A 27,587-nucleotide genomic window follows, 5' to 3' on the forward strand; every position below is an offset into this window, starting at 1 on the left:
ATGCAGCTCTCCATGCTACTCTATCCTGTGCAAGCTTCTTCATCTCCCAGTACCTACTGCAGCCTACATCCTTCTGAAACTGCTTAGTGTATTCATCTCTTGGTCTCCCTCTATGATTTTTACCCTCCACGCTGCCCTCCAATACTAAATTGGTTATCCGTCGATGTCTCAGAACATGTCCTACCAACCGATCCCTTCTTCTAGTCAAGTTGTGCCATATGATAAATCTTTTCCCTCAGTGGCACATCACATCAACTGTTCCACTGTCTCCAGAATTGTACACAGCTCAGCTTATTTTTGTGATAAGTCATCAACTATAGATGTTCCACTAGGTGCAGACAAGTACTGGAGCCTATTTTCACTGTTAGTCTTTCCTGAGACTTTTCCTTATATAGGGGAAGCTGTGTTGGAGAAGATGGGAGTACACTGACACCTCCATTCAGGTTCTGGGGTTCTGCAGTCAGTAGAGTAGTATTTCTCATCATTTTAAGTATTTCAAGGGTATCACCTTTCTACACCTGACCTTTTACGCTTAAACTTGTAACCACAGCTGTTTGTGTCACAGTATGTTAAATTACTCTATGTTCACAAATCAGATTTTGAAAGCACTAAATAATTCTGGAATATGCCGAGGTATCCACTCTCCTCTGTGAATTATTAAAAGTTCCCTGAAAATGGGATCACAATATCAGTCAATTTACTTCCACAATATCTATCAATTTACTTCAAAGTCCTTATGTCTGTCTGTTCTGGTCTGATGGAGCAACTTTTCTTCCCTGTCTGTTTACTAATCTATTTGTCTGTCAGCACTGCTCCAATAGTTCCCATTTCAGTAATTAGTAAGTTGAGTCCTCTTCTGCACCACAGAGCACTGATGCAAATTTCATTATAGTTACTAAATACTGGTAACCCCTCCGATTGTATACTAATTTTTTCTTCTTCCATTTCTGAATAGCATTTGAAACTGAAAGAGATGACTTCTGCAATTAGAATATTATTTGCCATATATATTTATGAATAAAACATCTGCCTTTAGATTGAGTGATTGATATCTATGATATCTAAAATTGAATTTCTGCACATACAGCAACTGAAGGTCACTAGGAAAGTTTTGAGAAACCTTTTGTCACACTTCACTATTTCACTTTCTATAAGCACAGCTGACCACAGTTTTTAAAGTCTCATCTAACCTGGTTTATTATTGTCACTGAAAGTGCCGTAACTGTTCCTGCCTCTATGGAACTGATGACATCCAAATGAAGGTGGGAAGTGAACACTTTTCTGTGGTGCATTTTTACAATTTCAACACAGGTGAAGCATATTTGACAGCCAACACTTAGAATGCACTTTTAGAAAATTTTCCACTACACACACACACACACACACACACTAGTCTTCATTGAAGGAGTGGATATATGATGACAGCAATGATGGAAAAAAACATCACCACTGTAGGGAAAATGATTAAAATGAACTACAGAGAGACATTTAAGGACATCTAAGTAACAGCAAAAACTGGCTCACTAGCTATGACTGAAATCCAACGTGATTTTCTTCAAATCAAGAAATTGTCATTCCAGTAGGTATCTCGCTCTTTGATAGATAAGCAGGAGGACATGTATGTCAAACTGTGAAGAAATGTAGGGCAGATTCCATGAAAGTAACTTTACAACTATTCCTGACATTGTCACTAAAGGTGAAATGTGATTTTATCGGTCTGAACAAGATACTTGTGTCCGTCAAAGGTGAGGACGAAAGGCTGCCACTGTGAATAGATACACAGTGGTTTACCAACAAAAATTTTTCTAGTAGTTTGGGGAAAAGCAGCCACGCACAAGACTGCAAGGGATGATACTGCATTGTGAGAATGTAGCATACTCAGTGTTATCATATAGCTCCACTGAAGTCAAACTTGTAGCTAATCTACCTTAGAGTTGTGGCCTAGCCCCATAAGATTATTTCTATTTCCGACAGTGATAATAAGCACCTGCATGAAAGTTGATTCACCAGTCCTGAAGAAGCTAATAAGCCTCACAAAAGGTTTTAGCTCACAACATTGAAAGAAGATGAGTGGAAAATTGTTTCCAAAATTGGTTTACAAGAATGCAAAAGTTGTTTGTGGTGAGTACTTCAGAGAAAATAAACTAATCAAAATTGTGCGGTGTCCTTTCTTTTCACCTACTGGCATTGCAAAAGTTTCATAGTGACCCTCTTCCTGGAAGATTTAACTATTCTAAGCATTTGCATTCTTGTTATTATTATCAATGTATTTACCATAAAACACTACAATCAACGTATTTACCTTAAAACACTACACCTAAGAGGTTTATCCAGCTTCCTCCTGAGCCATTTGTTAATATATGGTTTATTAACACCATATGGAGAACGACTGTCAAGAACATGAAAGGATTTTCTGCGACAAATCGTTGCAAATATAATGTTGCGCAGCAATGCCTGAAATTTGGATGAAATGGATCAGTTTGTGAACTTATCTAATTTATGTATGACAAAAGTTAGGTGTAAAAAAAAGAAGCATGCATGTTACAAACACATTCACATACATATATATTAACAAAATCATCAACTATTCTAAATATACATACTGAACAAAATTTCTGCGAACTTTTTCTAAAGGGATACTAATTTTTCAGTTAGTATCAGTGAACCAACATTTTATCATCTTATTGTTATCTATCTTATAATCAAATTAGTATGTCAATAACAAATTAGTATATCAATATCTAGTGCATTGTAATTCATTAATAAGCACTCACGTACAGAGATTTAAAAGGTATTCAAAGAGAAAAAAATTGTTCCAAAACATTTAATTACAGTGTCTGTGAGAAACTTACTTATTTAAAGGTTTTACTGACCATGAAAAGATACCACGAAAATATTGGTTTACATTTCATGGTATACACTGTATAAAACTGAAAGTGAATGCGAAATGATGAATTATTTTTGCAAGTATTCCAAATAGAAATTGGTCATACCTGGAGAGCACCTAAAGTAACAAATGTCTCCCCATATCTGGGCCTCATACAAACAATGAAGCTAGCTAATAGTTTGTGTATCAGTAAAATATGTTCTATTGTGCCCAAAAAATTTCACCACAGAGTGAGTTTCTGACAATGACAACATGTAAATATCTCATGTAACAAATTTGTTAAATCCCTAATAATAGTGTGGGCTTTAAATGTGATAATATGCCACCATATATGCTTGTTTACTGCTCACTCAAGATCAGAGGAACTGGGAATAAACTTGGACACCTCATCTAATTACCTCAGTGTCCAGAATTAACCAATGCTGAATCACAGAGTCAACAATAAAATTAGCATCCCCAGTATCATTTTTCGAAGATCTTCTTGATACATTTAAAGACGAGAGTGACAATATACAACTGTGATGAGTTTCAATTTGTATATTATAATTCTGGTATGAATCTAACTCTAAAAATGGCAAAGGGTGATTTATCACTTTATTAATAATGACTTCATGTCATCATTTGCTTCCCTTGTTCGGAATACACCATGCTAATAACTAAATATATTTGCAAATGTCATATTTTCCTTTCACAGACAGTGAATTTAACCACAGGTGACATAGCTGAGTTTTGGTACACCGATTTTAGTTTGTCACTACATTTTATATAAATATATTACAACCAAGATTCATGACAATGCCTAAATATTGCAAACTGCAAATGAAATTCAGATTTCCAAAAAATGCCTTATGCATCTTGGTAAATTTGTCATCATAGGAATGAAACAAAGAAGTTTGTTGCACGTATTATGTTAGCGTATCCTGAATAATGATCTACTGAACAACTGGATGCACAATACTGAAGGTGTACACCGAAATTGTAATGTTGCAGAAAGCTCCTTGTTTTACATAGAACTATGTCAATGGACAAAATATATTTTGGAGTTGCTTTTTTGGATGCAAACGAGTTAAATCATTTAATAGAAACTCCATAAAAGCAAGTTAATATAATAATCTATGCCTGACCAAATATTTTCTAATATGCTCAAAAATTAATTATCAATCAAAGCACAAGGTACTAATTATGTATTTCCTCTTTTTTTTTATTGTGGAAGTTCACTACTCTTAATTTTTCTATGGAGTTTTTATACATCACTCACCTTTTGTTAATATACCAATAAATCTAGCACATCTTGCTTCAGAAATGAAGATGGTTACTAATGGATGGACCATTAACATTTATCTATTCTAAGGTGTTTCCAAGTAGTTAGACTTAAATTAATCCAAGAAAACTTGCTTTTACTAATAAACTTACATATGTACTAAATTCCGTCATTTTGGTTTAACAAAGGAGTTCATTTCAAACCAAATAAGCAGTGATCCATAATTAATTTACCTAGTCAAAAAGGAAAAACAATGTTCTTTTGGCCTTAGTCATACGTATTATAGCTTCTGTATCAAAACACAGGAACTGACTCAAGCTATTGCTACATTTATCTTGGGGAGCGTAATAGTGGATCTTTCAATATTTTGCAGAATATATATAATATGTGCACTACAAAATTTGTACTTAGATCATAAGTCAAAACTGTAGTTAAATAGCTGTACAATGAACGCAATCTGGCAACTATCCTTATAAGTATGCTGAAGCAGTAAAAAGTAATAGCATATGTCTCCATAACTAACAGTAAAAGTGAAAGAAAGTATTTCGCAACAGAGATAACATGAGAAAATTTTTCTTTTTTTGGACTGACAAAAAAATACTCTCTCCACCTCCATGAAAGGCTATTTATTAACTGTTATCACAGGTCACAACTTACTTTATTGGATGATTGGTTCCTCAGGATTTGTCTCAACAATATACAAATCCTTACATTTTCAAATATATGAAATAACTATGATGTACAGTCAAAAATTACCTGCACACTTGTTTTTCAAATTAGTTGACCCAAATGTTGGTAAACAACAAATACACACTCTTGCAACAAAATCTACTCTTTTACATTTATCTCTGTTCAGTGGCTTATAAGATTTCAAACTCCTTACAAGGAGAACATTTTTGATAGCTTGTAAAGGAATTTACACTCTATAGCCCACTCTCTAATTTCTGTAGAAAATGAAAGATGACATTAAGCACCTACCAGTGGTCCACAGAATGTGAAATGTGGATGAGATCTGAGTTGGATGTATGGTGTTTGTGACATTTCTCTTACTTTGGACAACATTTTATTTGCAAACTAGCTAAGTACCCAGTGTATTTATTCCACCGTTCTATTAGACCATCTCCTCCTTCCCCCTCTCCATCTCCTCCTCCACCTCCTCTCTGTCCATCTCCTCCTCCACCCTCTTTACGACCATCTGGCTCCTCCCCCCTCTGTCCATCTCCTTCTTCCTCTCTCCTCCTCTCTCCCTGTTCATCTCCTCACCTTTCCTTTGTGTGTCCATGCCCTCCTCCCTCTCCCTTCCCTTTGTTCATCTCCTCCTCCTTCCTTTCTCTGACAATTTCCTCCTCCCCATCTGTTTATCTCTTCCTCGTTCCCCCCTTCTCTGGCTCTGTCCATCTCCTCCTCTCCTCTCTCATTGTCCATTTCCATTTCCACTTCCTCTCTCTCTCTCTCTCTCTCTCTCTCTCTCTCTCTCTCTCTCTCTCTCTCTCTCTCTCCCACCCATTTCCTCCTCACCTATCTCTGTCCAGCTCCTCCTCCTCCTCCTATCTGTGCCTATCTCCTTCCCCCTCACTGACAGTCCACCTCCTCCCCCCACTCCTTTCTCTTTCCACATTATCACACTCACCCCAATAGAAGTCTGCTGGTTCTTACCTCTAGAGTATTTATTTCCAGATTGTATCTAATACATGGACCAAATTTGATTAAAATTTCATTTAAATCATTCCAGGGGTTTAGGATGAGCTTTCTCCCGTGGCTTTGCCCGCACATACACATATCACATACATTTCACATATAAGTTACATATTTCATATGTACATATTTCATCAGTACTTCCAGCAAATTTTGCACTATGGTTTCATCTTCACGCAGCTCAAGGTTTATGACATTGTATCTCCAGAACTACACGCTACACGATATAATTTAGCAGGTATATCCTGTGTTATTGCACAATGATATAATTTAGCAGGTACATCCTGTGCCATATGTGGCTATTGTCTGTGATATGTGTTGTGAATTAAGTTAGTAGTAAAGAAGTAATACATTAAAATGTCATACATGATGTGGCAGTTTTTAATGCATTTCAGTGTTTCTGATTTCATCTCTCCTGAACTATCTGTCACACAATGATGTCTTTTTCTAGATACATTCAGCGGCATATGTTCATACTGTGTGCGAAATGTGTTCTGAAAAGCATTAGTAGCAACAAAGTAGTGAATTTAAACATCTTGCGTGTTGCAGCAGTTTTTCATGCCTCGCAGTATTTAATGCCACATCTTCTGAATTATGTATCATACAATGATACATTTTTGTACATACATTCAGCAACAGATGTGCATACTGTATGCAAAAAGTGTTGCAAATAGAGTTAATAGCAATGAAGAAATAAATTTAAACGTCTTGCATGATGCACCAGGTTTTCACACATCTAAGTGCTTATGACATCATATCTACTGAACTAAGTGTCGTACAATAATGTAATTTTTCTGGTAGAATCAGTGGTGTATGTGAATATTGTCTGCAAAATGTGTCAAGAATGCAGTTAGCAGTAAAAGGGTAATAAATTAAAACACCATGCTCATGCAGCAGTTTTACTGCATGAACTTTGAAAACGTGATATGCGATAAACTTTTCTTCCAGTCATCATTTTGTGGGGTTGTCAGTGTCATAAATGTTTGAAATTGTGTGTTAAGTTTTCTGCAAGTCACCAAGTACTTTCATTCTCAAATGCTGGATGACTAAAGTATGGGCATTCGCATGTCGTGGGCTTCACTGCTTTTTCACCCCACCTCTACCCCCTTGATAGGTGGGTGGTTCCTACCCCCACAGTAATTCTTCCAAGACAGTAAGAGACAGGTGTACCAAGTTCGGTTGAAAAAGGTCCACTGGTTTAGGAGGATATGTTGAACACACACACACACACACACACACACACACACAGATAGATATATATCAATTTTTGTAATTTACATGGATTTAAACACTGTTTTGGAATGCTACAATTAACAGGAATAATTCACTTTCAGCAATGTCAAGTATTATAATGATGAGTAAGAACTGTTCCCACATTTGGAGCAAAGGTAACGGGACTAAAACATTTGGGACATTCCATACCAAGTGGCCCAGTAAAAAAAATAATCGATTGCTCGACCATCTCAGAAAAAATTGATATTCGCTATGTGAATTCCCTAATGTTTAGTGGGCTTAAAAACATTTTTAAATTTTTTTTATTGTTTATCAGTTAGAAACAGGGGTTATTTTTGTTTCAGTCCGCAAGCATTCTTTTGCATTTACCAGTAACTGCAGTGTTTTAAACTGTTCAGTAACACACATTTCAAATAAGAAGCACTTGGTTCAGCATACACTGGACAATAAATGCTCATCTAGCTGAACAAATTCCTTAATATGTTTTTAATGCTCAAAGTCATTGGTTGCAAATTCAACAATACTCATTCTCCAAAGAAGGAGTAACTTTTCAGCCGTAATATTTTATGTGCTGTTAGACTACACGGTATAGTTACATTTTAAAGAGTATCAATGGAGAGAACATTAGAGTTAAAAAGAAAATACACTGTCTTTATCTTTGGAATGCAATATCTCTGTTAGGAGACCAGACAAAAATCTGAAAATTACACACTTGATAGAGCTTTATGATATCAACTTCAGTATAAATTTCAACTTTGAGATTCAATGGGAAGTTACAGAAAAAAATATGAGTCAAAAATACATTTCTTTATATCTGCAATATCTAGACTAATGGATTAAAGTAGTATAACAATTATATAATTTAACACACAAAAAAACACATGAAATTGAAATAACGGCTGATTATTTGTTGTAACAACCTTCTGCAGGAAGTTTCAGCAGGGTAGCAGACAGCATCTGCAAATCTCTACAGGCTCACAGACACGCCAGTACAGTTGTCTTCCTCCTTCCATCAACATCTGTTCACTCACACCCAATTAACAATGAGCTCTTGAAGTGTACAGTTTAAAAATGGAGTCTCAGTGTTCTTATTAAAGAAGCTTGCCACAAAAATGTGTATGGAGTGTTTCCTAAAGACATTACTTTAATTGAAGATTACAGCAAGGAAGAAAAAGTGTCATTTTACTTACGAGTTGGCTCAGAGGTTAACTCAATTGCAAGTACCACGAAATTAAATACTTAAAGAAATTCCATCATCTTTTTGGCCTGTCTTGCTTACACTCTTTTAAGAAACATATAACAAAAGGTCTGAGAAATAATGTCTGATCATTATTCTACAAATAAAAGCCTTTTTATCAATATAATACCATGAAAGTCATTGTGTCCAACATGTTATTCTAAGATATTTGTCATTAACGAAGAAAGGGGTAGCAATAGTTCAGATAAAGAATTTTGTGACTCATCATAAAGTAAAAAAAGTGGGTTTAAAAACTTCTTTTGTAAATAAAACTGCCTTTCCGGGTGCCTCTTAATTTATTTATCCCATACGCATTTTGCCATTTCTTGTTCTAAGACATCATCAGTGGGATCTATAACGATACAGTTTTGTTAGTTTTAGATTATTAAACAATTCACGTCACGATTTTTTTATGTAAAAAAGTAATTACTTACGGTTTGCTGATCTGTGTTTCCTCACATCTGGTCTGGAGGTCGCACTACCACTACATTACTGACATATAAGCACAACTTTGTGTTCTGACCTTCTTCACACTGTTCACCATGTTTCTCCTTGTTTTTTTTGTGGTATACTATTGTTCTTTTGCCACTCAATGTAACTATTTTGTCGGACACTGCTTCTCTCAACGTAAATATTGCAACAACTCTATAGTGTTTCCTCCTCTTTGGCATGTTTACCTACTTGTTGCCAACCTAACAAAGTATATCTTCAAGACTAACTCGTTGAATGATTAGATTACAGCTGATTTGCCTTTTTGTTTCAGTATTTGGTGGAAGGGTTCGTGGATAAGTGAGTGTAAAGATGTTGGGTGGTATTATTATTATATTGGGTAGTATTATAATATCGCTCATCTTTGGGAGTGTTATTCTATTATTTTATCTATTAGTGTAAATAATGAATTGCTTGGCATGTGTACTTGATCATTCAACAAGGTTTTCCTTTCTGATTTAGTTTTCAGTAGATGGTAATTTTCTTGCAGGGTTATGAGGTGTTTTTTACTGTTGATTCTAATTATTTTCATGTCATCTTCTCTAGTGGTTGGTTTGTGGTCATGCTCTCTTAGGTATTCTGCAAATGTGGAGTGGTTTGTCCCATATTTCCAGGCTCTCATGTGTTCTTTGCACTGACATCAAATGTTATACCTGTTTGTTCTATGTATCTGTCTTCACAAGTGTTACACTGTAGTTGATATATACTTGCTTTCTGGTATGTGTCTCTGTATTCTGTCAGTTTTGGGGTGTATTTTTGTATAGAATTGGCTGTTGTGTATGCTATGTTTATTCCCTGTCTTTTGAAAATGTTGGTGATTTTATGGGTTCATTTGTGTTTGTATGTCCTTGTGTGCCACCTTGTGTTTTCTTTCATCGTTTTCTGATTATCCTGTGTAGTTGTTATGGGACTGCGTGTGTTTGTTTGGTTCTGTCATGCTGTTGTCTGTGGTCTAGTGCTTTCTGCTTTTATTTTACTTTTAATTTTGTTCTTTAGCTTTGTGACTGTGTTATTATTGTAACCATTATTTTGTGCTATCTGCATTATTATGCCCAGTTTTTTTGGTAGCTTTCTTTGGTGAGTGGCACTGTGTTGAGTCTATGGAGCATGTGTTGAAGTGCTGCTTGCTTTTGTGAGTGTGGGTAGTTCGAGGATTGGGGAATGATAATGTCCTTTGCCATGAGTTTACGGTAAATTTCAAACATATGCTTATTGTTTTGTTTATTGATTGTTATATCCAGAAAGTTAATTTGGTCATTCTGTTCTCTTTCAACTGTGAATTTTATATTTTTATGTATCTTGTTGATGTCTCCCATCTGGTCAACAAGGTCGAAAAGCACACAAAAACTGCTGTACAAAGAATGGAAACAGTTCATAGAAGAAAGACCAACCAACTCAAAAAACTCCAGTCACAACACAATACCTTTACACACAGCCAAGAAAAACACACACAAAAATTCTACCCAAGATTAGTGAACCTTACTGACACACAGTTAAACAGTAAAGAAAGACAGCTGTTGGAGAAAGGATTAAAATACAATGTAAATTCAGAAATAGATGAAGATTACTTAGAAAATCTAATTATAGAAGCAGAATGTGTTTTGACAAGGGAAGATAGGAATGAAAACGGCAGTGTCAACATTGGAATAACTAGAGAACTAGTAAAAAAAGAAATCCAGAATATAATAACCAGTATAAAAACACAACAACACAAAAACAACAAAAACACAGAATCGCCAACACTCGAAAACTTTGGAGAAAACTTCAAAACGAAAATGTTATCATTTCAAAAGCAGACAAGAACACAGTAGTACTGATAGACAAATAACAATACCTCGAAAAAACACAAGAATTCATTACACAAAATAACATTACAAAATTAAAATCAGACCCAACAAACAGATTCCAGACCAAAGTAAAAAACATTGAAAAATATCAACATCATACTGGATAAAACAGAGAAAACAAAGTTGACACAGATCAATCCCACTGCACCTGTCCTCCGAAGCCAACCAAACATCCACAAACCGATTGTGTGATTGGATTGAGGAGTTCCTAGATAACAGAACGCAGCATGTAATTCTCAACGGAGAGAAGTCTTCCGAAGTAAGTGTGATTTCAGGTGTGCCGCAGGGGAGTGTCATAGGACCATTGCTATTCACAATATACATAAATGACCTGGTGGATGACATTGGAAGTTCACTGAGGCTTTTTGCAGATGATGCTGTGGTGTATCGAGAGGTTGTAACAATGGAAAATTGTACTGAAATGCAGGAGGATCTGCAGCGAATTGACGCATGGTACAGGGAATGGCAATTGAATCTCAATGTAGACAAGTGTAATGTGCTGCGAATACATAGAAAGATAGATCCCTAATCATTTAGCTACAAAATAGCAGGTCAGCAGCTGGAAGCAGTTAATTCCATAAATTATCTGGGAGTACGCATTAGGAGTGATTTAAAATGGAATGATCATATAAAGTTGATCGTCGGTAAAGCAGATGCCAGACTGAGATTCATTGGAAGAATCCTAAGGAAATGCAATCCGAAGACAAAGGAAGTAGGTTACAGTACGCTTGTTCGCCCACTGCTTGAATACTGCTCAGCAGTGATAGGAGAGATAGAGAAAATCCAACAGAGAGCAGCGCGCTTCGTTACAGGATCATTTAGTAATCGCGAAAGCGTTACGGAGATGATAGATCAACTCCAGTGGAAGACTCTGCAGGAGAGACGCTCAGTAGCTCGGTACGGGCTTTTGTTAAAGTTTCGAGAACATACCTTCACCGAAGAGTCAAGCAGTATATTGCTCCTTCCTACGTATATCTCACGAAGAGACCATGAGGATAAAATCACAGAGATTAGAGCCCACACAGAAGCATACCGGCAATCCTCCTTTCCACGAACAATACGGGACTGGAATAGAAGGGAGAACCGATAGAGGTACTCAGGGTACCCTCCGCCACACACTGTCAGGTGGCTTGCGGAGTATGGATGTAGATGTAGATGTAGATGTAGATTTTTATAAACCAATTTGAACAGATCATTTTCATAAAAATAGTAGCTTAATAGATGAACCACAAACAAAAATTGAAAAACTACATACTGACATCAACGAGATACATAACAATATAAAATTCACAGTTGAAAGAGAACAGAATGACCAAATTAACTTTCTGGATATAACAATCAAAAAACAAAACAATAAGCATATGTTTGAAATTTACCGTAAACTCATGGCAACGGACATTATCAGTCCCCAATCCTCGAACCACCCATACTCACAAAAGCAAGCAGCACTTCGACACATGCTCCATAGACTCAACACAGTGCCACTCACCAAACAAAGCTACCAAAAAGAACTGGGCATAATAATGCAGATAGCACAAAATAATGGTTACAATAATAACACAGTCAAAAAGCTAAAGAACAAAATTAAAAGTAAAGTAAAAGCAGAAAGCACCAGACCACAGACAACAGCATGACAGAACCAAACACATACACGCAGTCCCATAACAACTACACAGGATAATCAGTAAACGATGAAAGAAAACACAAGGTGGCACACAATGACATACAAACACAAACGAACCCATAAAATCACCAACATTTAAAAAAAAGGGAATAAACATAGCATACACAACAGCCAATTCTATACAAAAATACACCCCAAAACTGACAGAATACAGAGACACATACCAGAAAGCAGGTATATATCAACTACAGTGTAACACTTGTGAAGGCAGATACATAGAACAAACAGGTAGAACATTTGATGTCAGATACAAAGAACACATGAGAGCCTGGAAATATGGGACAAACCACTCCACATTTGCAGAACACCTAAGAGAACATGACCACAAACCAACCACTAGAGAAGATGACATGAAAATAATTAGAATCAACAATAAAAAACACCTCCTAACCATGCAAGAAAATTACCATCTACAGAAAACTAAAGCAGAAAGGAAAACCCTGTTGAATGATCAAGTACACATGCCATGCAATTCATTATTTACACTAACAGATAAAATAATAGAATAACGCTCCCAAATATGAGTAATATAATAATACTATCCAATATAATAGTAATACCACTCAACACTCACCTATCCATGAACCCCTCCAAAAAGTCAAATAAGCTGCCCCCTAAGCTTTCAACCACTTGCTAACAGCTAGTACAACACCATACAATTCAAAAACAAACTTGTTAAAGTGGGTTTAGCTTGTGAAATCCTAAGTGTATCACCTGCTAGTAAAATTAAGAAAACTAAGTGGAAAAAACGACCTTTAGCATTGAACGCAAAAACTGAGAAAGTGGCAACTACTGTCAAAAAGAATTGGGAAGTTTCAATTCAAAAGAGCAGTAAAACTAAACCTGATCAAAGGTCTAAAAATTATCTGAACAAATATGACGATTTGATAGAAAAGATAAAAAATAAATGTTGTATTTCAAACAAAGAGAATACAGTTAAGATTATCATTTTACTACTTAGAGTCGAGCAAAAGTTAGTGATGAATTTAATGTGTCAGAAGTTTAGTTAAATTAAAAAGGCGTCAGTAGGAGAGCAGGGAATTTTACCTGCATTACAAAAGAACAATACATCTAATTTCATAGTTGAAAATACAATCGAAAAGGTTATAAGGTTTTATGAAGATGACAATAATAGCTGTTCAATGCCTGGCAACAAAATTGTGTTTCTTTGAAAGAAAACGGTACTAAGGTTCAGAGACAAAAAGATTAATATTGTGTAATTTAAATGAACTATTTACTGAATCCAAAAAAGATAATCCTAACATTAAAATTGGAAGGTCGAAATTTTGGGAGTTGAGACCGAATTGGTGAATTGTTGCAGACGCATCTGGCACCCATAATGTTTGCATTTGATTGTATCACCAGAATGTAAAGTTGATTATAGATGGAGGCCAATCTTAGAGTTGACTATAAAGACCTTTTGGAAGTTCTGATTTGCAATACTGACAGTTAGAATGGGAAAACATCAACACTGTCTAGGCAAACAGGCTTTACTTGACATATTTGAAGAATTGGAAGAAGATGATATGATGCCTGACAAAATAGAATACAAACAATGGGTGACACAAGACAGAATGGAAATGGTGACAATTACAAAACCACAAGAAGTGTTTTTGAAGTGTTGGCAGCTAGCTCTGAAAACCTAAAAATGCATCATTTTATTGCCAAGCTCAGGGTAAATTTCTGAAAGACAAAAAGCAAACCTTGATAGTTGATGAAAGTTTAACTCTTGCCAATTTTTCTAAAACTATTCCTTTGTTGTTCAAGATGAAATACAAGAGCTCCACTGGGTATACAAACAGGCCACAGTTTATCCATTTGCGTTCTATTATAAAGATCAAGATAAACTAAAGGGTCACAATTTTTGTGTCATAAGTGACTACCTTGAACACAACGCTGCAGAAGTGCATGCTTCTCAACTGCACTTAATAAACTACATAAAACAGCACAACCCGTTGATAAACAATATGATCTACTTCTGTTAACACCTCCTTTCACAAAGAAGATCATGGACTTGATCCAGAATGGCACTTTTTTGCATCATGCCATGGGAAGAATGCGTGTGATGGTGTCGGGGGTACAACAAAGTGAGCTTTCACAACAGTTAGTCTGCAGCGGACCAGCAAGAACAGACCTAGACACCTCAAGAAATGTTTAAACTCTGTAAAGAACAGGTAAAAGGGATTACCCATGTTTTTGTAAAATATGAGGAAACACAAGAATTCTATGGCAGTGTCTCGAAGGAGAAAGACAACAGTTGTCAGAAGATTAAAGGGACCCAATCTTTTCATTGTTTTATACTTCAGTCACACAACTTACTCACTGTAAGTTCATATCGACATCTCCTGGTAGTAAACTTAATCAATGTGGAAAACTGGTACCACTGACAGTTCGAAATAAGGACACAGTGGCTTGTGTTTATGGCGAACAGTGGCCAACTGCCGAAGTTGATAGTACTGTTCCTCAAAAGCAAGATGTTCACGTTACATTTTACCACCCAACAGGACCAAGGACCCCATTTAAAAGAAGTTGAAAATGATCCAGACTGGATGCCTGTTAAAAATATACTGAAGAAGCTGCCTACCATGGAATTTACAAATCAAACTGGGTGAACTTTTCACCTAATGCCCAAACTGAGTGAAGAAATTTCTCTGTTGTTCAATGAAGAACATAGTAAAAACAAATAAGGTGACAACAAGATAAGGTACTTAGTTGTTTTTTTTTTTTTAAGGGATCATAGATGAGTTCAAATTATGTAACTGACACACTTTGTCCATTAGTTCAGATACCGCAGATATTAAGAAATGTATTTTTGACTCATATTGGTAATTTTTCCTTCATAGCTTCCCATTGAATCTCAAAATTGAAATTTTTACTCAGTTTGATGTGTTAAAGGTCTGTTAAGTGCATAACTTTCAGATTTTTATCTGAGCCCATAACGGCAATATTGCAGGCCAAACAATGAAACAATTAAAAAAAATCAATTTTTTAAAATAGTGTGTTTTTGAAGTCTAAGCTTCTCATCATCGATACTCTAGTTACACTGTGTAGTGTAACATCACAAAAAAATTTAAGGCTGAGAAATTACTCCTTCTTTGGAAAAATACTGTTCAAAAATTGAGTTATTTTAACTTGTGATCAGTAACTTTGAGCCTAAAAATATATTAAGGAATACATTTAGCTATGTGATCATGGTTTTAATTTATTTATGCTTCTTATTTGAAAGGTGTGGGGCAACACATTACTGAACAAATGAAAACACCGCAGATACTTGTAAATGTGGAAGAATCCTTGCAGCCCAAAACAACAATGGCCACTGTTTCTAAATGTAACCAATAAAATTTTTTAAAGATATTTTGGAGTCCAACAAACAGGAAGGAATTCACCAGTGAATATAATTTTTTCTGAGATGGTTAAGCAACCAGTGTTGGACAACTTGGTATGGACTGATCCATTTTCTTTATGAATTATTAATTGTTAAAGAGTCCACTTTGTCCTATTAAATGCTAAGGGGAGCCTAAGTGTCATTAAAGCTTTGTTACTATAGTGCAGTAAACTGTTTACATCAGGAAGCAAATGAAAATTGTTATTCAGCCAACACAAGAATAATTCAAAGCTATATGAAGCATACTAAAGATTTCTGTTGTGGGCCAAGCTCGTAATGACAGCATTAGGATGCAATCCAGACCTGATTTCTGTGTCGGCCATGCTGTCTATTTTACATAAATTTGAAGTTATTTGTCTGATTGTGTGATTGTTAATGTTTTATGGTGTTTGTCAATAAATGCATGGGAATGGCATCCAGAACTTATTTAAAGTAGATTACGTACTTGCGTTTCCACTTACAGCCTCATAGGTTGACTGACTGGATCTCTGAAAAAATTCAGTAGTTCTCCAAGATCTGCTTCAAGGAACTACACCGGTAAGAGGATGGCACAGAACAAGTATGGAGGAGTTCTAAGCTTTGATTCACTGAACTGGTCAAGGAAAGTGTTAACTGTTCCAGTCTTGAGTGAGAAAGAATGACCAGTGGTACCGTATGTCACCTCTGCCACTTTGTATGAACTCGTTGCTAGACTGAAAAACATTTAAGGAGGTTTAGTACAATAGGGAGATCTTGCAATATGGTATCCCTTGTGGGGATAATTTGATGAAAAACCTGTGTTGAGGATAGAAGCTCTGAGAAAGAATTGCTGTGTGCAGGGAGGGCACGAGAAGCAATCACAGTAAGAGCAGTATGGGCACTGAGGGTAGATGCACAAAGATCTGGAGTTTGATGTGTGGGCCCGATTCCAACACATTCTTCAAACAGCTGCATTGTTTTCAGAGTGTGAGAACTTAAAGAAAGTAAGTTGAGGTTTACATTAGCAACAAGTGTGTTTGAATAGTAGTAGTTACGTACTGTGGTGTATATTCACTCTGAGGACAGTTAAAATAGTGGGAGGTGAAATGAGTACATTAGAAACATGTGAGGAGCCAGAAAGAACTCAAAGAACTTCAGATTAAAAAAAAAAAGAAATGCTGATGAGGATACTCAGGTTATGAGAGACTGGACTGGAATTAATGGGGATGAAAATGTAAAAATTACTCATGATGAGGTATGTTAGGCTTTGGAAAGACTGGAGGAGACTATGTCTGCAAATTTTAATAAAATGGCGGAAAAATTAACAACAAATATTGCTGAAAAAAACACAAGCAGTATTAGGGATATTAACAATACTATAGAAGCCAATATCATTGAAAAATTAGAATTATCTGCGAGAGAATAGCCTGCTAAGGATACTAATATTAAAACTGGCAAAGAGTTTGAGAATATAATTGAAAACATAGAAGTATCTGTTAGGAATACTAACATTAAAAGTAATGAAATAGTAACAGACATCACTGATGATAGCAAAGAAACTAAAGACTTACAAGAACAGTTTGTCAATTACAGAGAACAATATAATTTAATAAAAGGTGATTTATCTTCTTGTTTTTCTTGTGCCTTTGTCCCGCATTGGCACAGGGTCAGAATGGTTACAGATAGATTTGGAACGGTTAATTTAAGAGGTGGCTGGATGCCCATCCTGTTGCCATCCTGTTATCCCCGTGATGAAATATGTGTACCCAAACTGTCAGGGTAGTGCTATTCATGTGAAAGTGAGTGAATGTTTTTGAAATGATTGTGATTTCTGGAAATGAGATGGGATTTAGGTATCAGCCCAGTAATCACCTACAGGACTGCGAGAAACCACCTACAAGCCACATCCAGCTTGGCCAGCACACCAACCTTCATAGTTAATCCACCAGTCAGATTTGATCTAGGGCTGATGCACCTCCCTGACCTGGTAGTTGCGCTTTAACGTGATTGACTATCTGGGTGGGTAACAGGTGATTTATCTCACAGAATGAATACAAATGAGGCCCTTCAGGTCAAACAATGTAAAGAAATCAAGAACACTAACTGTAAAATGAGTGAGTCAGCTAAGACTGGAGAGGAGGGAACTGATCGAGACATGATGTATATGTTACAAACTATTAATAGTAAAATTGATGAAACAGAAGATTATGTCAGGGTATCTAACAGTAAAATGGAGGACTATATCAAGGAGACAAACACCAAAAAATAGACAAATGTAATTGGAATATTAACAAAATATGGGATCTTATCAATGAAAATATAGTAACCCTCAATGCAAAAATATGGAAATCTGATAGGAAGACTAACAAAATGTGGGACGATTTTTGTAAAAATCTAGTGGTTCTCAATGAATAAACTAAAGAACCCACTGGGAATACTAACTCATTGTTGATATGCATAAATTAAAAAATACAAGCATGTCTTAGGGATACTCACAGTAAAATGGATAATACTAAACAAGAATGTAAAAATATAAGTGAAGATATCAGTAAGAATGAGAATGTTATTAGCTCTTTGAAATCCACTATTAGTGAGGAGATTGAAGAATGTGAGAGGACAATATCTAGTGTAAACAATAAGTTAGTCCCAGATGAACAGGTTCAGTCCGCAGTAGCTGTTGAAGCAGATTCTGTTAGAAAATGTGATATAAGTAATTCAAAAGAGGTGTCTGAGCAGGTACAAAGTGAGCAGCATGAAATCAGTGATTTTATTAACATAGGCACTGAACTGTTTCCTGAAAATGTAAATAAAAAATTAGGGGCACAGCAAATAACAGTGGATATGTTATTGATGATACTTTCAGCCATTTCAGTACTAAAAGAAAAGTACCCCACATGGATGTCATAGGAGGAAAACTGGGGATATTTTGAAAGCCATGTGTAAGGTGGTTGCATTGTTAGGAAAGCAACAAAGGGTAACAGTTGAAGGGCTTAATATGGGAATCAAAGGATAATGGGAACGGAAACCATATCCATGTCAACATTTTGCAAAATGATCAAGGAAGATACAATAATGGTTTTCCAGAAAAGGAATAGGTAGGAAATGATGTTTCATGTTTTCATGACAGTAGGCAAAATAATGATAGTAACAGAGTGAGGATGTGTTGAAATAACATTTGCTTGATGACAATGTAATGACTGTTGCAGAGAAAAAGTTGATTGGAGTTCAAAATTTCACGATAATAGGTGATTTAATAATCACAAAAAAGAAAACATGGATAGGATACATTAAAATACATGGATACAAGAATGAGGGTAAAGGGACGTATGAAATTATTGTGAGTATTCAAGTTGATGGTACTGAGAGTGTAGTGATCATTAATGCTTGTAGCAAGTTATGCACCAATGCAAGAGGACTTTGTTGTTGTTGTGGTCTTCAGTCCAGAGACTGGTTTGATGCACCTCTCCTTGCTACTCTATCCTGGTTCTTCATCTCCCAGGACCTACTGCAACCTACATCCTTCTGAATCTGTTTAGTGTATTCATCTCTTGGTCTCCCTCTACGATTTTTACCCTCCACGCTGCCCACCAATACTAAATTGGTGATCCCTTGATGCCTCAGAATATGCCCTACCAACCAATCCCTTCTTCTAGTCAAACTGTGCCACAAATTTCTCTTCTCTCCAATTCTATTCAATACCTCCTCATTAGTTATGTGATCTACCCATATAATCTTCAGCATTCTTCTGTAGCACCACATTTCGAAAGCTTCTATTCTCTTCTTGTCTAAACCATTTATTGTCCACATTTCACTTCCATACATGGCTACACTCCATACAAATACTTTAAGAAACAACTTCTTGACACTTCAATCTATACTCAATGTTAACAAATTTCTCTTCTTCAGAAACACTTTCCTTGCCATTGCCAGTCTACATTTTATATCTTCTCTACTTCGACCATCATCAGTTATTTTGCTACCCAAATAGCAAAACTCGTTTACTACTTTAAGTGTCTCATTTCCTAATCTAATTTCCGCAGAATCACCTGATTTAATTCGACTACATTCCATTATCCTCGTTTTGCTTTTGTTGATGTTCATCTTATATCTTCCTTTCAAGACACTGTCCATTCCGTTCAACTGCTCTTCCAAGTCCTTTGCTGTCTCCTCCAGAATTAAAATGTCATCTGCGAACCTCACAGTTTTTATTTCTTCTCCATGGATTTTAATTCCAACTCCAAATTTTTCTTTTGTTTCCTTTACTGCTTGCTCAATATACAGATTTTATGAGCAATTAATAAACATTTCACCAGTACAAAATTTTCATCCACATCTGCATGAATGTTCTGCAATGCATACTTAAATGCCTGGCACTTAACAGTTCCACTCTCTAAGAGCATGCGGAGGAAAAGGAACACTGAAATCTTTGCATGGGATCTCTGATTTCTCTTATTTTATTACTATGTTCTTTCTCCCTATGTAGGTGGGAGTCAACAAAATATTTTTGCATTCAGAGGAGAACGGGGAGGTATAAATTTCATGAAAAGATCTTGCACCAATGAGAAACACCTTTGTTTTAATGTTTGCCATCCCAACTTGCATATCATATCTGTGACACTTTCTTCCTGATTTTGGGATAGTACAAAATGAACTGCTCTTCTTTGAAATTTTTGACGTCTTCTGTTAATAATATCTGGTAAGGATCCCATACTGCACAGCAGTACTTTTGCGGATGTCTGACAAGAATAGTGTAGGCAGTCTCTTTAGTACAACTGTTGCATCTTCTAAGTGTTCTGCCACTAGAACACAATCTTTGGTTTGACTTCCCCACAACTTTATCTATGTCATCGTTCCAATTAAGTTGTTCGTAATTGTAGTTTCTGGATATTTAGTTGACTTGACAGCCTATAGATCTGTGTGATTTATCATGTTGTTCGTAATTGTAGTTTCTGGATATTTAGTTGACTTGACAGCCTATAGATCTGTGTGATTTATCATATAACTGAAACCTTGACACATTTCTTTTAGTACTCATGTGGATGACTTAACACTTTTCATTATTTAGAGTCACAATCGCCACTTTTCACACAAAACAGATATCTAGTCTAAACCATTTTGCAATTTGTTTTGATCATCTGATGACTTTACTATATGGTAGACAATATCATCATCTGCAAACAATCTACAAGGGCTGCTGAGACTGTCTCCTAAATTGTTTGTATAGATTAAGAACAGAAGAGGGCCTCTAACACTTCTCTAAAAATGCAAGATATCACTTCTGTTTTACTCAATGACTTTCCACCAGTTACTTCGAACCATGACCTTTCTGACTGGAAATCACGAATCCAGTTGCACAACTGAGACGATACTTCATAGGCATGCAATTTGATTAGAAGTCACTTGTGAGGAATGGTATCAAAAGCCATTTGGAAATCTAGAAATATGGAGTGAATCTGAGATCCCCTGTCAACAATTACTTTGTGAGAATACCTAGTTTCACAAGAATTATATTTTCTGAATCCATGCTGACACTGTGTCAACAGATGGTTTTCCTTTTTACAATGTTTGAACATAGTATACGTTCCAAAATCTTATCGCGAATCAATGTCAGTGATATGGGTCTGTAATTTGTTGGATTAATCCTACTTCCTTTTTCGAGCATTGGTGTGACTTCTGTACCTTACCAGTCTTCAGGTATGCATTTTTCGTCAAGCGAGTGGATGTACATGATTGTTAAGTATGGAGCTATTATATGAGCATACGCTGAAAGGAATCTAACTGGTATTCAATCTGGACCAGAGGACTTGCCTACATTAAGTGATTTAAGCCGCTTTTCTATATTGAGGATACCTACTTCTAAGTCACTCGTGTTGGCAGACGTTCTTGACATGAATTCTTGAATAATTACTCTGTCTTCTTTCTTAAAGGAATTTTGGAACTCTGTGTTCAGTAACTCCACTTTAGTGGCATAGTCATCAGTAACATTAACACTGTGATCGTGCAATGAAGGTACTGATAGTGTCTTTGGTGGTGTACTCCACGCATGATCACAATCTCTTTGGGATTTTTTGCCAGATTTTGGGGCAAGTGTCTTACACTAAAGTTTGTGATAAATTTTGAGCTTTTGTAACACTTCCCCAATGTTAGCGATTTTGCGTTAGGCATGGTTTCTTCGTTGCTTCTGCAACAATGTTCTCACCTGTTTTGTGTATCATGGTGGGTCAGTTACATCTCTTATTAATTTATCTGGTTTAAATTTCCCACCACTGTCAATACTATTTGTTTCAATCCAAGCTACACCTTCAATGATCAGAAAGAGTGGAGGCTGTATCTTATGATGGCATCATAACTAACTAACTAACTAACTCCGTCTACAGGCCGCAAGCGACCCATCGGGACCATCCGACCGCCGTATCATCCTCAGGTGAGGATGCGGATAGGAGGGGCATGGGGTCAGCACACCGCTCTCCCGGTCGTTAAGACGGTTTTCTTTGACCGGAGCCGCTACTATTCGGTCGAGTAGCTCCTCAATTGGCATCACGAGGCTGAGTGCACCCCGAAAAATGGCAACAGCACGTGGCGGCGGGACGGTGACCCATCCAAGCGCCGGCCACGCCCGACAGCGCTTAACTTCGGTGATCGCACGGGAACCGGTGTATCCACTGTGGCAAGGCCGTTGCCTATGATGGCATCATGCAAAATTTTATTTCCTTTTCCAAATAGATTTTTTTTAAATTTATTTTTGGTGGGTTTGGATGTTATGGTATTCAGTCTCACTACAATGACCTTGTCATCATTAACCCCTGTGCTGATCATAATGCTCCCTATTTACTTAGGATTATTTGTTGCTAAGAGGTCAAGTATGTTTCCACAAACTACGAATGCGTTCCTTAATTAAACATTCAAAATAATTTTTGGAGAAAGCAAGTAGTATGATTTCAGTGATGTTTTATGCTTACCACCGACTTTAAACATGTATTTTCACCACTGTATTGAGAGTAGATTCTTCAATACACCAAGTATAAGTGTATAAGTGTGGTACCTATTTGAAATGATACTGAAGTCTTCTTTGAGGTTTAAAGTCATAGATGATGTTGGAGGTAACACTGAAGCAATAAAGGAATAGTTATTATTAAAAATGAGGAATCAAGACACAGTGTTGAGAGTTACTGTCATGGTGGTACCAGATCTATGTATCAGTTTTATTATAAGAAAGGATCTATTGGTAGACCATGTTGAAGCAGTGGGTTTTGAGAGTGGCAGTATGACCACGAAGATAAATGGTATAAAGAATATTAATAGTGCTTGTAATAAAGCACAGAACTGATGCCATGTGAAAATGGCAAGTGAATGATTTCAATGCAAATCCAGTAAAGATGAAATTACTTCATAGAAGGGAAAGAATAGTCATTTCAGTATGAAAACAGAAGTGTCCAACAATGAAATAAGAGTTAAAGTAAAGGAACATAAAGTAATTAAGAAAGCTATAAAAGGAGAGTTAAAGAATTTGCTTTTGAAAGATAAGAATGTGTTTTCAAAGAAGAGAGGTTTAATGCACAATGATGAAAAAGCACCCAATACTAATGATGAGATAGAGGATTATTAAGAAATTTTTGGAAGTCCACATGTAGTGAGCAGAGTACCTCATGTGAATGCAATGAAGGTGTCATATCATACACCCTAGTTGGTAAAGGGAGGATATAACACTGTAGATATAAAAATATAACATAGTAATTAGTAGAAAGACACCTGGCTATAACATGAATACCATATACTGGAAGCAACACCTCTCCTTTGGACAAAAAGAATTGCTAAAAGACAGAATATTAAGTAGATTTGAGCATGTATTGTTAAGTAGTGGAACTCAAATCAACAAAAGTAAGGTAACATGTTATTAAACTAGTTTTTGTAAATAATGTTTGTTTTGCTAAATGTTTCTCAATATACGAGACACTAGCAGTACTCAATGGCACCTCAGGAAGAAGGGATGAGGTGTAGTATTGCTATGAGTGAGCAGTGTAAAGGGCAATGGACTGAAGTGAGGCTCGATGCTAATGACCTTCGTGGAATGTGCCAACCATCTATCAGTGCTACAGCAGCTATGAGGTTGCAGTGACGTAACTATGGGCACGTCACAATTGGTGATTGTAAACACTGGTGTAAACATTGACATTATTGTGGGATAGGTTGATATACCTGTAAGATAACTTGACTAAAGAATATTCTTTATATCTAAAGAATGTAAATTCTGACTAAATATTTGGGAACTTTAATACTGTTTATGTACCTCTTGGGCAAAAAAAGTTAAAATAATTTGCTACTCTAATATAATCAATGATGCCTGGAGTCACAGGAAAGGTTGAAGCCAGATAATTGACGCTAAAGGTCAAGACAAAAGTACCAGAAAGAAAAAGACGAGGCTGGAGGCTGAGTGGTAATGAAAGCCAACAATGGGTCACGATGGAACTGCAGTAACAAGAATCACCATATTCAATGAATGATTGAAATGTGGTTTAAAAGAAAAATTTTCGGTGGGAAGTGTTCTGAAATCATGAACATACAAGTCATTAGTGCTTCATGAAGCAGTTGTGATGTATGATAATGAGTCGTAACAAAGTGGAAAGAAAGTAAATATCCAATGTATAGTGTACGTACGTTGATGAACAGTGATGAGCTGCATTTAAAGGCCTCATAAATCATATTTAATATTTGTGTATTGATAAGATACTAAAAGTGCTCATGTGGATTACTATCAGACAGCACCCAGGCCACAGAATATGTCAGTGTAATATTTTTCTTTGTCTATACAGAGTAGTGTAAAAACTAAGATTTGCTTAATAATAGCTTCCAAAAGTTTATTTAGAGAGAATAATTAAAATTTTATGTAGTGTTCAATTTGAAAAGACACTGATTACAAATAATTATATAATTTTGTTCTGCATGTAAAAAGCAGCTTATTTTGGTAGTAGGTTTTATTGTCTCAAAAATTAATTCGAAATACTGCAAATTATATGTTAACCCCACTGTACAGGGCTATTACAAATGATTGAAGCGATTTCATAAATTCACTGTAGCTCCATTCATTGACATATGGTCACGACACACTACAGATACGTAGAAAAACTCATAAAGTTTTGTTCGGCTGAAGCCGCACTTCAGGTTTATGCCGACAGAGCGCTCGAGAGTGCAGTGAGACAAAATGGCGACAGGAGCCGAGAAAGCGTATGTCGTGCTTGAAATGCACTCACATCAGTCAGTCATAACAGTGCAACGACACTTCAGGATGAAGTTCAACAAAGATACACCAACTGCTAACTCCATTCGGCGATGGTATGCGCAGTTTAAAGCTTCTGGATGCCTCTGTAAGGGGAAATCAACGGGTCGGCCTGCAGTGAGCGAAGAAACGGTTGAACGCGTGCGGGCAAGTTTCACGCGTAGCCCGCGGAAGTTGACGAATAAAGCAAGCAGGGAGCTAAATGTACCACAGCCAACGGTTTGGAAAATCTTACGGAAAAGGCTAAAGCAGAAGCCTTACCGTTTACAATTGCTACAAGCCCTGACACCCGATGACAAAGTCAAACGCTTTGAATTTTCGGCGCGGTTGCAACAGCTCATGGAAGAGGATGCGTTCAGTGCGAAACTTGTTTTCAGTGATGAAGCAACATTTTTTCTTAATGGTGAAGTGAACAGACACAATGTGCGAATCTGGGCGGTAGAGAATCCTCACGCATTCATGCAGCAAATTCGCAATTCACCAAAAGTTAACGTGTTTTGTGCAATCTCACGGTTTAAAGTTTACGGCCCCTTTTTCTTCTGCGAAAAAAACGTTACAGGACACGTGTATCTGGACATGCTGGAAAATTGGCTCATGCCACAACTGGAGACCGACAGTGCCGACTTCGTCTTTCAACAGGATGGTGCTCCACCGCACTTCCATCATGATGTTCGGCATTTCCTAAACAGGAGATTGGAAAACCGGTGGATTGGTCGTGGTGGAGATCATGATCAGCAATTCATATCATGGCCTCCACGCTCTCCCGACTTAACCCCATGCAATTTCTTTGTGTGGGGTTATGTGAAATATTCAGTGTTTAAACCTCCTCTACCAAGAAACGTGCCAGAACTGCGAGCTCGCATCAACGATGTTTTCGAACTCATTGATGGGGACATGCTGAGCCGAGTGTGGGAGGAACTTGATTATCGGCTTGATGTCTGCCGAATCACTAAAGGGGCACATATCGAACATTTGTGAATGCCTAAAAAAACTCTTTGAGTTTTTGTATGTGTGTGCAAAGCATTGTGAAAATATCTCAAATGGCTCTGAGCACTATGGGACTCAACTGCGGAGGTCATTAGTCCCCTAGAACTTAGAAATAGTTAAACCTAACTAACCTAAGGACATCACAAACATCCATGCCCGAGGCAGGATTCGAACCTGCGACCGTAGCGGTCTTGCGGTTCCAGACTGCAGCGCCTTTAACCGCACGGCCACTTCGGCCGGCTAAAATATCTCAAATAATAAAGTTATTGTAGAGCTGTGAAATCGCTTCAATCATTTGTAATAACCCTGTATTTGTAGTTCATTGAACTAAAAATGAGAATTAGTACTGTGAGAGAATGGCAAATACTCTCCTGGAAATTGAAATAAGAACACCGTGAATTCATTGTCCCAGGAAGGGGAAACTTTATTGACACATTCCTGGGGTCAGATACATCACATGATCACACTGACAGAACCACAGGCACATAGACACAGGCAACAGAGCATGCACAATGTCGGCACTAGTACAGTGTATAACCACCTTTCGCAGCAATGCAGGCTGCTATTCTCCCATGGAGACGATCGTAGAGATGCTGGATGTAGTCCTGTGGAACGGCTTGCCATGCCATTTCCACCTGGCGCCTCAGTTGGACCAGCGTTCGTGCTGGACGTGCAGACCGCGTGAGACGACGCTTCATCCAGTCCCAAACATGCTCAATGGGGGACAGATCCGGAGATCTTGCTGGCCAGGGTAGTTGACTTACACCTTCTAGAGCACGTTGGGTGGCACGGGATACATGCGGACGTGCATTGTCCTGTTGGAACAGCAAGTTCCCTTGCCGGTCTAGGAATGGTAGAACGATGGGTTCGATGACGGTTTGGATGTACCGTGCACTATTCAGTGTCCCCTCGACGATCACCAGTGGTGTACGGCCAGTGTAGGAGATCGCTCCCCACACCATGATGCCGGGTGTTGGCCCTGTGTGCCTCGGTCGTATGCAGTCCTGATTGTGGCGCTCACCTGCACGGCGCCAAACACGCATACGACCATCATTGGCACCAAGGCAGAAGCGACTCTCATCGCTGAAGACGACATGTCTCCATTCGTCCCTCCATTCACGCCTGTCGCGACACCACTGGAGGCGGGCTGCACGATGTTGGGGCGCGAGCGGAAGACGGCCTAACGGTGTGCGGGACCGTAGCCCAGCTTCATGGAGACGGTTGCGAATGGTCCTCGCCGATACCCCAGGAGCAACAGTGTCCCTAATTTGCTGGGAAGTGGCGGTGCGGTCCCCTACGGCACTGCGTAGGATCCTACGGTCTTGGCGTGCATCTGTGCGTCGCTGCGGTCCGGTCCCAGGTCGACGGGCACGTGCACCTTCTGCCAACCACTGGCGACAACATCGATGTACTGTGGAGACCTCACGCCCCACGTGTTGAGCAATTCGGCGGTACGTCCATCCGGCCTCCCGCATGCCCACTATACGCCCTCGCTCAAAGTCCGTCAACTGCACATACGGTTCACGTCCACGCTGTCGCGGCATGCTACCAGTGTTAAAGACTGCGATGGAGCTCCGTATGCCACGGCAAACTGGCTGACACTGACGGTGGCGGTGCACAAATGCTGCGCAGCTAGCGCCATTCGACGGC

The 27,587-nt window shown here is 37.6% G+C and overlaps 1 protein-coding gene across 2 annotated transcripts in view; it reads right to left on the reverse strand.

Annotated features, from left to right (window-relative positions):
* The window catches only part of LOC126248422 (transcriptional adapter 1-like), a 177,804-nt gene that overhangs the window by 52,804 nt on the left and 97,413 nt on the right, over positions 1-27,587 (reverse strand). For both annotated transcript variants that reach the window (XM_049949389.1, XM_049949388.1), the window contains one exon: positions 2,303-2,454. In XM_049949389.1, coding sequence (XP_049805346.1) covers positions 2,303-2,454 — 152 coding nt within the window. The remainder of the gene's footprint in view (positions 1-2,302; positions 2,455-27,587) is intronic.

This window comes from Schistocerca nitens, chromosome 3 (assembly GCF_023898315.1).
Source record: "Schistocerca nitens isolate TAMUIC-IGC-003100 chromosome 3, iqSchNite1.1, whole genome shotgun sequence".
NCBI classification, from domain to species: Eukaryota; Metazoa; Arthropoda; class Insecta; order Orthoptera; family Acrididae; genus Schistocerca; species Schistocerca nitens.